The 14,490-nt window shown below is 40.7% G+C and overlaps 1 protein-coding gene across 2 annotated transcripts in view; it reads right to left on the reverse strand.

Moving 5' to 3' along the window:
• Window positions 1–387: 387 nt before the first annotated feature.
• Window positions 388–14,490, reverse strand: part of LOC115223967 (RING finger protein 17) — a 53,804-nt gene continuing 39,701 nt past the window's right edge. For both annotated transcript variants that reach the window (XM_029794722.2, XM_029794721.2), the window contains exons 31-41: window positions 13,576–13,718; window positions 12,239–12,414; window positions 11,536–11,711; window positions 9,735–9,857; window positions 8,880–8,960; window positions 7,917–8,069; window positions 6,398–6,481; window positions 4,586–4,727; window positions 3,062–3,191; window positions 2,301–2,463; window positions 388–1,217 (exon numbers count right to left, since the gene is read on the reverse strand). In XM_029794722.2, coding sequence (XP_029650582.1) covers window positions 1,101–1,217; window positions 2,301–2,463; window positions 3,062–3,191; window positions 4,586–4,727; window positions 6,398–6,481; window positions 7,917–8,069; window positions 8,880–8,960; window positions 9,735–9,857; window positions 11,536–11,711; window positions 12,239–12,414; window positions 13,576–13,718 — 1,488 coding nt within the window. In that variant the 3' untranslated portion in view covers window positions 388–1,100. The remainder of the gene's footprint in view (window positions 1,218–2,300; window positions 2,464–3,061; window positions 3,192–4,585; window positions 4,728–6,397; window positions 6,482–7,916; window positions 8,070–8,879; window positions 8,961–9,734; window positions 9,858–11,535; window positions 11,712–12,238; window positions 12,415–13,575; window positions 13,719–14,490) is intronic.

Genomic DNA, 14,490 nt, shown 5'->3' on the forward strand with positions numbered 1-14,490 from the left:
TGTATATGTATATATATATATACATGTGTGTGTATATATATACATATATGTGTATATATATATTACACACACATGTGTATATATATACACACACACATGTATATATATATAGACATATACATACATACACGTATATATATATATATATATATACATATACACACATATTCATATATATATATTACACACACGTGTATATATATACACACACACACACGTATATATATAGACATATACATACATACACGTATATATATATATACATACACACACATATTCATATATATATATATATATACACATATTCATATATACACGCACACACACAGAAAGAAGCATTTTAACCAAAACCATAAAATATGATAATGCCTTTTTTTTCTTCAAAAAAAAAAAAAAATTCAAAGTTATCTCCCTTTACAGTGGAGACTTCAATGGCCAAGCTTCGTGTTTTACTATCGTATTATCACGTCTTAATCTCTTTAAGATCCTCTTTGATCACAGGCTTAGTCAATTAGGGATGAAATGAGTTTATACAACAATATTAGGATCTGGAAGACAGAGTGTAATCGTGTAATGAAACGCCAGTTTTTGACTTGTGAAGTGGTTCCTTTTCTCGAAAGGAAGGAGAAAGAAACCCTTCTAAACATTGAGAATTAGCATTAAGGGATGATGGATTCACTGCCAATGGTCTCTCTCTTTCTCGCTCTCTTCAATATAAAACAAACTCTTTATTTTATTATGTCAGATTAGTGGTTAATCCCTCTTAATAATACTGCATCGATCTTTAACTTTCATTGTTTCAAATTAAACAAAATAAAATTGAAAATAAATATACAACAAATACCATTCTCTCTGCCAGTTCAGAAGTGAACACTTCTCTCCAGAAATGTTGTCAGAGAAAGTTAAAGATCCGAATTGAATGAAATTTCTTTCCCTCTCATTTCGTATTCTTTTTGGGTTACTTTTCGGGAAACTTTTTGCTTGATGTTTTATTTTATTTTATTTTGAATTCTGAAACTGTTTTCCTTTATAGGGAAGAACTGTTTGACATTTTAATCCAAATGTGACTCCCCCCCCCCCACCTTACAAGAGAGAATTCCTTATGGGGAGTCCCTTTCGCAGCTTACAAGTTCAGAATCTATAACACTTTGGTAAGCAAGGGCAGATTCTGCAGCCGGGTCATACAGCTGAACTTCAAGCCAAGGCCGTTGAGTTTTCTGAAAAACAGAAATAAATATGCATGATAATTCAACAGCCATACAATCATTTGTAATTACACACACACACATTTAGAGTTAATGACAATCATACACGGTCTTGAATGCATTTATCATCATCAACATCATCATCATTTTCCTATTTGATTTTTCATGCCTTCATGGGTTGGAAGAGTCCTCTCTAATACATCTTGCCATTTGATGTGTCCCTTTTTTCAACTCCTTCATGAAGCTCAATATCATGAGATCAGCTCTCACCCATTTCTGTTTATTTTCCTCTTTCTCAATTTCCCTCCACTAAAGTCTCTTAGTTCTTCTTTATTCAACAATTTTCATGCTACAGCTTCTCTTTCTGGTTTCTACTAAACCCAGTTTTTTTTCTCAGCTCATCTGTATCACATCACTCACACACACCAATATTACACATTCCACAGAACTTCTTTCACCATTAACAACCATTTCCTATGATGGAACCAGTTGGACAGTTTAACAGGAGTTTTCAAATCAGAGGACCGCACCAAACCCTACTGCCTGCTTTGGCATGGTTTCTATGGCTGGATGTCCTTCCTAATACCGACCACCTGATAGACTAGGTGCTTTTTATGTGGCACCAGCACCAGTGAGGTTACCAAGTAACTTGCAAGACCCCACAACAGAGTGGGGAAGTAGAACTGAAGGAGGAGGCTCTATGCCAGGTGACGAGAAGCCTTTATCATTTAACCTGTCCCAGATGGGAAACCAAACTAAGATCTTGTGGCCCACTGGCATAACTCCAGGGTCGTTGCAATATACAAGCCTTCACAGTGCAAAAAGGGCTCTACACTATGAGGGTCAGCCTTCACACACACACAGATGTATAAACAATTCCATATACATGGGTTTACTTATCCATGCCAAAACAGACAGAGTAACCTGGGGCAGTCTTCTACCTGGCTGGCCCCTGTCAAACTGGCCGACCCATGCATGGATGATGATGATGATGATGATGATATATACATGCACAGTTACACATATAGTCTTTTACATAATCACACACACACACACACACACACACAGCAAAGTCCATTTTCATACTAGCCTCACCTGTAAAACTGCATCAAGTTCTTTGTTAACGACAGAATCAATAACAGCCTTCATTGCTTCCTCGGTCCATTGATGTGATTCATCTGAGGGTTTCATGCCCTTCACAACGCAGCGCACAGCCTGTGAGGGTAACTTTAGAAACTTCTGTGAGATTTCCCGAATCCTGAAACATTTCCATAATTAACTGTTAAGAGCTTGAAACATGAGACATTGTAAGTATTAGTTTGAGAAAAAGAAAAGACTAACTAGACACAAACCATGCAGTTCTCGCTCACTGGATAACCATGTCACATGCTACTAACAATTCTATGCAGGCATGGTTGTGAGGTTATAAAGCTTGCTCCCCAACCACTTGTCCATTTATGCTGGAGCTCTGGGCAAAATGTCATACTGTATGACCATCTGTGGGACATGAGTGATGTGTGTGTAAAGTTTGAAGATCGGTTGAGAATTGTGGAAATGTATGCATTAGTCATTATACACACACATACTGTAATTTATATACACTAAATATATGTGTGTGTGTGTGTGTGTACATGAACGTGTGTGTGTATGCAGGCTTAAGTATGAGTTGGTGTTTCCTTGCCTTGATATTGTATGATTGTCATCTGTTACCAATCTTCTTGAAAACATACCCAGCCATGGAGAAAATATTACCTTATTTGAAAACAGGTGAAGCTTGGCAACAGAAAGGGCATCAAGCCATAGAAAATCTGCCGTCTACTTACCAATAAAATAGAATGTTTTGAAAAGTTTCCTACCTTGACTTATCGATATATTCCGACGTCCCATAGTCAACATAGAGAACCAACATATCAGTCTGTTTAACATCAGCAATAACACTTCGGTACCAACAGTCATCCACTGTAAACTGACAGCAACATGCTTTACCTGCAACAGAAGATGTTCTGGAGATGTACTTGCATAGCAAGTGTCTTGATCTGAGATCAAAGTGACTGCAGAATGGAAGACACAAGTTAGCCATTCAGAAACACAAAGATTTTTAACATCACTGAACTTTTTAGCATTTGGATTATTCTTGTAAATGTTCTGCTTGTTTAAGCACTTTGGTTTAGATTAATCATGTATTTAGCTTACAACTTCCAGATTTCAAAGATGTGATCCTTTAGTTTTAGAATGACATTGTAGGGTAGGTGGGAGAGGCTGGATCTGATCAGTTTGAACATCAAACAGGTAGAATATTTTGGCCAGATATGGCTAGTTTAAATGCTAATGAGTTAAACATTTATTTGTAATATGGCATCGAAATTGCATTACCATATATGGTCAAGCAAGTTTCTGCAACAGTCAAGGGCAAACTATGGTCCATGGGAATTTCTGAATGCCTAATGTGTGAGGATGTGAATGCTTATGTCACTTTGTTTTGACATTGCATGATGGTTGTAAATGAGTGTCACTGTCATACAAGCAGTGTTGTTCATTTCTGATATTCTGCGAAAACGTGTCTGGCCATGAAGAAATAGTACCTTGTTTGGAAACAGGTGAAGATTGACAACAGAATGGGCATTGAGCTGCAGAAAAAACCTGCCTCAATAAACTCCATCAGACACAAGGAAGTATGGGAATGTGGATGGTTAAATGATAAGGTGGCGAGCTGGCAGAAACGTTAGCACATCGGGCGAAATGCTTAGTGGTATTTCGTCTGCCTTTACGTTCTGAGTTCAAATTCAGCCGAGGTCGACTTTGCCTTTCATCATTTCGGGGTCGATAAATTAAGTACCAGTAACGCACTGGGGTCGATATAATCGACTTAATACCTATGTCTGTCCTTGTTTGTCCCCTCTATGTTTAGCCCCTTGTGGGCAATAAAGAAATAGGTATTTCATCTGCCATTACGTTCTGAGTTCAAATTCAGCCGAGGTCGATTTGCCTTTCATCCTTTCGGGATCGATAAATTAAGTACCAGTTACGCACTGGGGTCAATGTAATCGACTTAATCCATTTGTTTGTCCCCTCTGTGTTTAGCCCCTTGTGGGTAGTAAAGAAACAGGTTAAATGATGAATCTGAAACAGTCTCTGCTGGACAAGGTAAAACTCATCAAACCAAGCAAAATTGTTGTTATGTGCCACTGGCACCAGTGACACATAACGACATCCGTGCCACCGACACGTAAGTGACATGTAAAAGGCACCCACTACACTCTCGGAGTGGCTGGCTTTAGGAAGGGCACCCAGCCGCAGAAACCAAGCAAATCTTGATGATGATGATGATGGTGGTGATTTACCAAAAACCCAGTGAATTAGCAAAGAAGCCCTTAACTCACCAACAACCGTCTTTTTAATCGGAGGAGCAGAAAGCGCATATTCGTTGAGTTCAACTGACATCTCTTCGAGCTGGAGAAGCTGCGAGTTAATCCGACGACTTTCCTCATCACTGCTGGACCTTTGGGAATTTTGGAAATATATCTGACGCAGAAAATAGAAAAAAAAAGAAAATGAATAACAGGCACAGGAGTGGCTGTGTGGTAAGTAGCTTGCTTACCAACCACATGGTTCCGGGTTCAATCCCACTGCGTGGCATCTTGGGCAAGTGTCTTCTGCTATAGCCCCGGACCGACCAATGCCTTGTGAGTGGATTTGGTAGACGGAAACTGAAAGAAGCCTGTCGTATATATATATATATATATATATATATATATATATATATATGTATATGTATGTATGTATGTGTGTGTGTGTGTGTGTGTGTGTGTGTGTGTGTGTGTGTGTTTGTCCCCCTAGCATTGCTTGACAACCGATGCTGGTGTGTTTACGTCCCCGTCACTTAGCAGTTCGGCAAAAGAGACCGATAGAATAAGTACTGGGCTTACAAAGAATAAGTCCCGGGGTTGATTTGCTCGACTAAGGGTGGTGCTCCAGCATGGCCGCAGTCAAATGACTGAAACAAGTAAAAGAGTAAAAGAGAGAACCTAAATAATGGCTGTGTGGTTAAGGAACTTACTTTACAAACCACATGGTTTTGAGTTCAGTCCTACTTGGGCAAGTGTCTTCTGCTATAGCCTAGGACTAAATAATACTCTGTAAGTGATTTTTGAAGATGGAAACTGTGTGGAAGCTCATCCTACATAATATGTGAATATGCCTTTGTGTTTGTTCTCCCTTTTTGCTTGACAACTGGTGTTAGTTTGTTTACATCCCAGTAGTTCAGCAGTTTGGCAAAAGAGGCCCATAGAGTATATACCAGACTTACAAAGGTACTGGAAGTCAATTTGTTTGTCTAAAGCAGGGATTCTCAACCAGTTTTCATCTATGGATCCCTTTGATTCTACTATTTTATTCTGGTGGACCCCTAAAAGCCATTTGATGTTTAAAAACTAATTTTAAAGGTACTTCTTTCAAAATCCCTATTTTGTTTTTCACACATTAACTTGTGTTGGTTGAACTATGAAAGATGTCAAAGAAACCCTGCTGTTTCTCGCAACACATACCAATACATACCAATACATACCAACACATACCAACACATACAAAGTTTTCAGGGGTTCTTAAAATATTTTTGTGGATCTTCAATTTGCTATTTAATTGTAGACCCCACAAAATCTTTTATGGACCCCGGCTGAAAACCACTGTCTAAGGCAGTACCCCAACATGACCATAATCCAACAAGTAAAAAATAGGAAATAAATAAACAAAAAAGAAATTATTTCAAAGTGTGTGTGTGGGCTTAGCCATGTGATTACTTCATAAATCTGAACTCTCGTTGAATTCTTCCTACCTTGACACCACCGGTGCTGTCTCACACACTTTTTATTTATAGGTACAGGAGTAGCTGTGTGGTAAGTAGCTTGTTTACCAACCACATGGTTCCGGGTTCATTCCCACCATATGGCACCTTGGGCAATTGTCTTCTACTATAGCCTTGGGCCGACCAAAGCCTTGTGAGTGGATTTGGTAGACGGAAACTGAAAGAAGCCCATCGTATATGTGAGTGTGTGCGTGTGTTTGTATATCTGTGTTTGTCTGACAATCGATAGTGGTGTGTTTACATCCTTGTAACTTAGCAGTTCAGCAAAAGAGACCGACGTTAAATGATGTTGATGATGAGATTTGGACATCTAATGTCAAGGAATACTTACCACATTTGGTAGTTCGACATGTGTCACTAAAACAGGAATAGACTTGTTAAAAGTGAACTTCATGTTCTTGAATGGATTGCATGTCTGAAAAACAGGGAAAAAAATATTGGTAACGGTGTACTTTTATCTCTGTTTGCTAAATTCACACCCCACTCATTCCTCCACTTTATATCGGCGAGCTGGCAGAAACGTTAGCACGCTGGGCGAAATGCGTAGCTGTCTTTCGTCTGCCGTTACATTCTGAGTTCCGCCGAGGTCGACTTTGCCTTTCATCCTTTCAGGTTCGATAAATTAAGTACCAGTTATGCACTGGTGTCGATGTAATCGACTTAATCTGTTTGTCTGTCCTTGTTTGTCCCATCTGTGTTTAGCCCCTTGTTGTTGGCAAGCCCAGCTCAGTATGAGGGTAGCAAACCCAAAATGCTGGTTTGTTAAGTCTGGGGTTGTCAGGACTACCGAAAACTCAGTTCCCATGTCACAGTTGAAGTTAAGCTTTGCTAGTCACAGACCCCGTTTGTGGATGGATTTTATCATATCAAATAAATGTAGACACGGCTGTCTGGTACATACATCCACATGCATCCTGAGCCAATGCCTTCTACTATAGACCTGGGCCAACCAAATAAGAGCTAAAATTTTCTAATGCTGTACTTAACACACATGAATGAAGACACATACACTAACAGGGAACATAATTGTTGAAAAATGCCGACCGAGAATTCTGAAGACTGACGGCAATTTCAGCAGTTTCCGTTGCCTCATCAGCTAAGTTCGCTTGATTTCGTCTTTTTCAGCCTTGCTTCTCTATTAGTATATATGCTTACATCATTCAAATTATTGGATAATTTAATGATTCGTTAATGTGTATACATAAAATTAATATAAACAGTAGGTTGCAGTGTTTCACCAAAAAGGAGAAAACAGTTCTCCTTTGTGTATGTGTGTGTGTGTGTGTTTGTCTCCCACCATCACCTGACAACCGATATTGGTGTGTTTACATCTGTGTAACTTAGCAGTTCAGCAAAAGAGACTGATAGAATAAGTACTAGGCTTACAAAGAATAAGTCCTAGGGTCGATTTGTTCCACTAAAGGCAGTGCTCCAGCATGGCCGCAGTCAAATGACTGAAACAAATAAAAGACCATGTACACACACACACACACATGCATATATGCGCATGTGTTATTTGCACAATGCCTCAACGTAAGATGATGGTTGTAAACAAGTGGTGGTGTTTCCAAAGTTCTGTGGAAAGATACCTGGTCGCCGGTTACGGGGGAATATTACCTCACCTGGAAACAGGTGAGGGTTGGCAACAGGAAAGTCATCCAGTCATAGAAAACTGCCTCAACAAATTCCATCCAACTCATACAAACATGGAAAAGTGAATATTAAAACCATGATGATGATGATGATGATGATGATGGTGGTGGTGGTGGTGGTGATGGTAGTGGTGATGATGATGATGATGATGATGGTGATGATGATGGTGGTGATGAAAAAATGCTTTTGAAACAAACCTGCAACATATGTGCAATCTTTTCGCTTTGTTCTTCCAAGAAAGTGAGACTGTATTTTTGGTAAGTGTACTTTTTATCACAGAGAAGTTCTCCCAGTTCTTGACCGTCTGGATCTATCAAACGAACCTCACATGTTCCGTTTTCTTTTGATGACTAATGGAAATATATGGCACACATATAACATAAGCTTTGAAGAATGTTAAATTTTCAATCACTATGGCTTTTAAAATATAAATAATAGTTTTATTCATCATGTCCTTCTAAAATTCCACATAAATTAATAACACACATACAAATGTAAAAATCCACATAACACACACACACATAATTAAAATCACAAATCACATCGGTGTTCTGAATTATTTGGCCTCCGTGTCCCCGACTGGCCTCTGTGTGGTGGCACGTAAAAAGCATCATCTGATTGTGGCCATTGCCAGCTTCGCCTGGCCCCTGTGCCGGTGGCACGTAAAAGCACCATCCGTCCGTGGCCGTTTGCCAGCCCCGTCTGGCACCTGTGTCAGTGGCACGTAAAAAGCACCCATTACACTCATGGAGTGGTTGGCGTTAGGAAGGGCATCCAACTGTAGAAACACTGCCAGATCAGACTGGAGCCTGGTGCAGCCTTCTGGCTTCCCAGACCCCAGTTGAACCGTCCAACCCATGCTAGCATGGAAAGCGGACGCTAAATGATGATGATATATGATGTCTTAATAAGAGATAAAATGAGGTTGGAAAATTATTGATCATAGATTTGCTTGAACAGGGTTGACCAAGGGCTAAACAACAGTATTTAACTTGTACAAATAAGCCCAAAATAATCAATAGTAGCAACCAGGTTATTCTGCCAGAATTTGAACCCAGCATCTTCCTAACGTACCATCCTCCTCACACTGCCAACGTCAAGATGGTTTATCAAAGCCAAATATTCTCCAAGAAATAAAAATTCTGACTGAAATCACTTACCATTTGCTGAATTCCACACAGCTTTCCAACAATGATGTTATGCATGACGTCCAAGATATTTGAGGTCCATTTGCCAGAAACCTACAGAAAACAGGGGGGGACATTTTCATCAACAATCTCGTGGTTATCTCCTTCCTACAACCTTACCCATCATGCACTTGCAACCTTTAACCCCACCACTCATCCCTCCATCACTTTCCTATCTACTGCGTTATTCCACTTTTGTAAACTGATAAAAACAATACCAGTTACTATGTATCGTATCACGCCACCTCCTCCCATGGCCCCTACCCTCATTTCACAAGTTGTGATGCACCCGAGCACTCTCTCTCATTTACTCTTTTACTTGTTTCAGTCATTTGACTGTGGCCATGCTGGAGCACCACCTTTTTAGTCGAGCAAATCGACCCCAGGACTTATTCTTTGGAAGCCTAGTACTTATTCTATCGGTCTCTTTTGCCGAACCACTAAGTTACGGGGATGTAAACACACCAGCATCGGTTGTCAAGCGATGTTGGGGGGACAAACACAGACACACAAACACACACACATACATATATACGACGGGCTTCTTTCAGTTTCCGCCTACCAAATCCACTCACAAGGCTTTGGTCGGCCCGAGGCTATAGTAGAAAACACTTGCCCAAGGTGCCACGCAGTGGGACTGAACCTGGAACCATGTGGTTGGTAAGCAAGCTACTTACCACACAGCCACTCGTATACAATAATTTCATTATTATTATTAAATTTTTTGTCTTGCAACTTACTTGGTGACCCTTGTCAGTGCAAGCAGGGCTGTGGAGTTGAAACAAAATGATAACAATAATAATAATAATAAAAACAGGTGCTTCTTACCGGAACGATGCCATGAAGTTTGATGTGAAGACAGAGGGGAGGTAAATGTGCAACGGGTTCAATATCAGGCCGCAGTTTGTTCAGTGAAACCATGTCGTGGTTTCCATAGTCAATGTAACGAACCTGTGGAATGAAACCATGGAAACAGTCAGAATACCTGTAATACCTGTATGTAAACATCATCATCATCATCATCATCATCATCGTTTAGCGTCCGCTTTCCGTGCTAGCATGGGTTGGACGGTGCAACTGGGGTCTGGGAAGCCAGAAGGCTGCACCGGGCCCAGTCTGATCTGGCAATGTTTCTACGACTGGATGCCCTTCCTAATGCCAACCACTCCATGAGTGTAGTGGGTGCTTTTTACGTGCCACCGGCACAGGTGCCAGGGGCGGCTGGCAAATGGCCACGATCGGATGGTGGCTTTTATGTGCCACCGGCACGGAGGCCGGCAACGGCCACGATCAGACGGTGGTTTTTATGTGCCACCGACACGAAAATTTCATTTTTGGTTGGGTGGGTAATGCTGCGGTGACTTGTAATACTGGAGGATATGTTTAATACTTAGATGAGAACCAGGGGACAAATATGTGGTAGTAGAATACATTCGTTATAGTTTGATGTGTAATAATATGCTTCCATCACCATTCCACAGCGACCACCACAGCAGAAGGAGCTGTTGCCACTGTCACGGACACCATCACCACCAATTTTTTTATTGCCTATACTGGTATGGGCTGGACGGAACTCTTTTAGACAGTATATATATATATATATATATATATATTTCTTTACTACCCACAAGGGGCTAAACACAGAGGGGACAAACAAGGACAGACAAAAGGATTAAGGATTAAGTCGATTACATCGACCCCAGTGCGTAACTGGTACTTAATTTATTGACCCCGAAAGGATGAAAGGCAAAGTAGACCTCGGCGGAATTTGAACTCAGAACGTAACAGCAGACGAAATACGGCTACGTATTTCGCCCAGCATGCTAACAGTTCTGCCAGCTCGCCGCCTTGATATATATATATATATATATATATATATATATATATATATATCATCATCATCATCATCATCATCATCATCATTTAACGTCTGCTTTCCATGCTAGCATGGGTTAGACGATTTGACCAAGGTCTGATGAACCAGATAGCTGCACCGGTCTCCAATCTGATCTGGCAGAGATTCTACAGCTGGATGCCCTTCCTAACGCCAAGCACTCCGAGAGTGTGGTGGGTGTTTTTATGTGCCACTGGCACGAGGGCCAGTCCAGCGGCACTGGCATTGACCTCACTCGACTGTTTTTTAGGCTGATATTTAGAGATATATATAGAATTATTGCAGCATTACTACTCTCTCCTCCATCTCTTAACCCTTTTCCTAAAAACAAACACTTTATTATTTTCAAAACTGACAGAAAGAAAGGTGATGCATTTGAACAGATATACGGTACCAAACCGAAATATGGTACCAAAGAAGTTAAACACTAATTCTCTGCCGGTGGCACATAAAAAGCACCCAGCACACTCTGTGAAGTGGTTGGCACTAGGAAGGGCATCAAGCTGTAGAAACCATGTCAGAACGGACAACTGGAGTCTGGATAGCTCCCAGCTGGGCAGCCAGTGCTATTTCAAACCATCCAACTGAAGCCAGCATGGAAAATGGATGTTCAAAGATGATGATGAAGAGGCTTTGAATTAGGGGAAACAAAAACACAAAGAAAGAGAGAAAAAGGAAGAAAAATATCACAAGGACCTTTCTAATTACCGTTGTATCTGCACTTTAATTCCTTACCTTGATTAATTCTTGCACAGCTAATATTGTGGCACGGGCCCAGACTTTCTCAGCTTCATAGAAACAGAGGCAGGAATCACCAATCTCCCAGCAAATCGGTTCTATGTGCTGTGTAAGGCAGTTAGGATAGTGAGCATAGAGCAACTTGTTTAGTTCTTCCAATGGGGACGTCTCATCTGGAATGGAATGAAGAATGGTCTCATTTCAGGGCCTTCTCTTGCTACATTTAGTAACAAAATATAAAGATCAACTGGACATGGTGGTGGCGGCGGTGGTGATGGTGGTAATGCTGAGGGAGGAGGAGTAGTGAGTGCGGTAGAGATGCAACAAGAGGGAAATACAGATTGAGAGAGGTGCAGTATGAGAGATGTTTAGTGTGGAGGATGCATATGAAAGGGGGAGTAAGGGACATAATATGAGAGAGAGAGAGGGGGGGTAGTAAGAAAAATGTAAAATGATAGAGGGAGGTGTAGTAGGAGAAAAGTAATATGAGAGATGTTTAATGTGAGGGATGGGTGCAGTGGAAGGTGGAGTAAGAGATGTGTATTATGAGAGAGGTGAAGTAAGAGATGTGTATTATGAGAGAGGTGAAGTAAGAGATGTGTATTATGAGAGAGGTGAAGTAAGAGATGTGTGTTATGAGAGAAGTTCAGTTTGAAGTGAGAGGTTCATACATTGGGCCCCAAAAGAGAAGCCCTTTTACCTTTGTGACATTCGTGAGCAAATATGGTCCCATCGTCATCGATGTAAGTGGGGACAACATAAATTACGTTGTCTGAGGGCAAAGGGCAATCCTTGAAGTGAATGTCAGGGGGTCGCTTCAGGCATTTTACGTCTTCACTATTTGAAGTCACAGAAGGACTAGAGTTCGTTTGTAATCTGCAAATGAAGAAATATAATCCTTGATTAATTGGGATTAGTTGTAATCCACAGATATGAATAGACAGGGTGAGGCAATAAAAGTCATGTAAAGAATAAGTTAAATACACTCCAGGATTGTTGAAGACTTGCCTCCAGTTTTTCTAAAATTTAATAAAATAAAACAATGGGTGCAGGAGTGGCTGTGTGGTAAGTAGCTTGCTAACCAACCACATGGTTCCGGGTTCAGTCCCACTGCGTGGCATCTTGGGAAAGTGTCTTCTGCTATAGCCCCGGGCCGACCAATGCCTTGTGAGTGGATTTGGTAGACGGAAATTGAAAGAAGCCTGTCGTATATATGTATATATATGTGTGTGAGTGTATATGTGTGTGTTTGTGTTTGTACCCCTAGCATTGCTTGACAACCGATGTTGGTGTGTTTACGTCCCCGTCACTTAGCTGTTCGGCAAAAGAGACTGATAGAATAAGTACTGGGCTTACAAAGAATAAGTCACGGGGTCAATTTGCTCAACTAAAAGGCGGTGCTCCAGCATGGCCACAGTCAAATGACTGAAACAAGTAAAAGAGAGTAATGATGAATACACCCATACTTGTACATCATCATCATCATCGTTTAATGTCCGCTTTCCATGCTAGCATGGGTTGGATGAATGACTGAGGGCTGGTGAACCAGATGGCTGCACCTGGCTTCAATCTTGATCTGGCAGAGTTTCTTCAGCTGGATGCCCTTCCTAAGGCCGACCACTCCGAGAGTGTAGTGGATGCTTTTACGAGCCACCGGCACAGGGGCCAGTCAGGCGGCACTGGCAACGACCTCGCTCGAATCTTTTTACACATGCCACTGGCACAGGTGCCAGTAATGCGATGCTGGTAACGATCCCGCTCAAATGGTGCCTCCTACATGCCACCAGCACAGAAGCCAGTTAGCCGCTCTGGCAATGATCACGCTGATAAATAATGCAAATGAGATTATTCTCCACAGGTGAAGGTAGAGACAATGAAGTAAATATGTGGCAGTGGAAGCTTTGCTACTTTTGGGCCGCAAGATGATGCAAACGAATTAAGTCAAGGAATCAGGAACAACCATTCATCAAAAAGAACCAATACTTAAGACACCTGGAACATTTAATTAGTTTAATAATTGACTTAAGACTAATTTACTTTCTTGTGGGTATGGCCAATCCATTTTCTTGTAATTTCTTCCCAAGACTGTAATAATCTCTAGATGCAGGTTCCAGGGCCGTTTCTGCAGTGAAGTTTTCTATGAGGAGATCTACAGGTAGGGAACCATTGACAATTTCTTCCTGGAGAGACAGAAAAAACAGAATGTGTTTGTGAAAAGAGGAAACAGAAATTTCAAAACTGACCGAAAGAAAGGTGATACATTTGAACAGATATACGGTACCAAACCGAAATATGGTACCAAAGAAGTTAAACACTAATTCTCTGCCGGTGGCACATAAAAAGCACCCAGCACACTCTGTGCAAACTTTTATATTGCAGATACAATTATACTTTAACTGCATGGCCAAAGTTTACACTTAAACAAATCAAACAGTATATATATTAAATTTCTAAATCTCTCATAGAGATATGTACGGTGGTGGGGCGATAGAATGGTTGTATACTGTCAATCTGACGTGAACGTGACAGTGTGTCGAAGCCATCAGGAAGCGTCGATGTTTCCTATGGCTAAACAGCGGTGGTGTAATCCCCTACTGTCACGTTCACGTTAGATTAACAGTATACAACCAGTATATATATTTATGTAAACACACACACACACACATACATACATACATATAAGAATTTTTTGCGTAATGAGATAAAAAACCAAGGCTGTATAGATATTAGAACATTTATAGATAGAAGGCCTTACAGCTGTTTCCAGGATATTTATTAATTATATCCCTTCATCGGAGACGGTGTGAGAGGAAAAATTATGTCATAGTTAGTTTCTATGTGACTTAATTTTTCCTCTCACACCTTCTCCGATAAAGGGATATGATTAATTAATATCCTAGAAACAGCTGTAAGACCTTCTATCTATAAATGCTCTAATATCTATACAGCCTT

This window comes from Octopus sinensis, linkage group LG24, assembly GCF_006345805.1.
Source record: "Octopus sinensis linkage group LG24, ASM634580v1, whole genome shotgun sequence".
Lineage (NCBI taxonomy): Eukaryota > Metazoa > Mollusca > Cephalopoda > Octopoda > Octopodidae > Octopus > Octopus sinensis.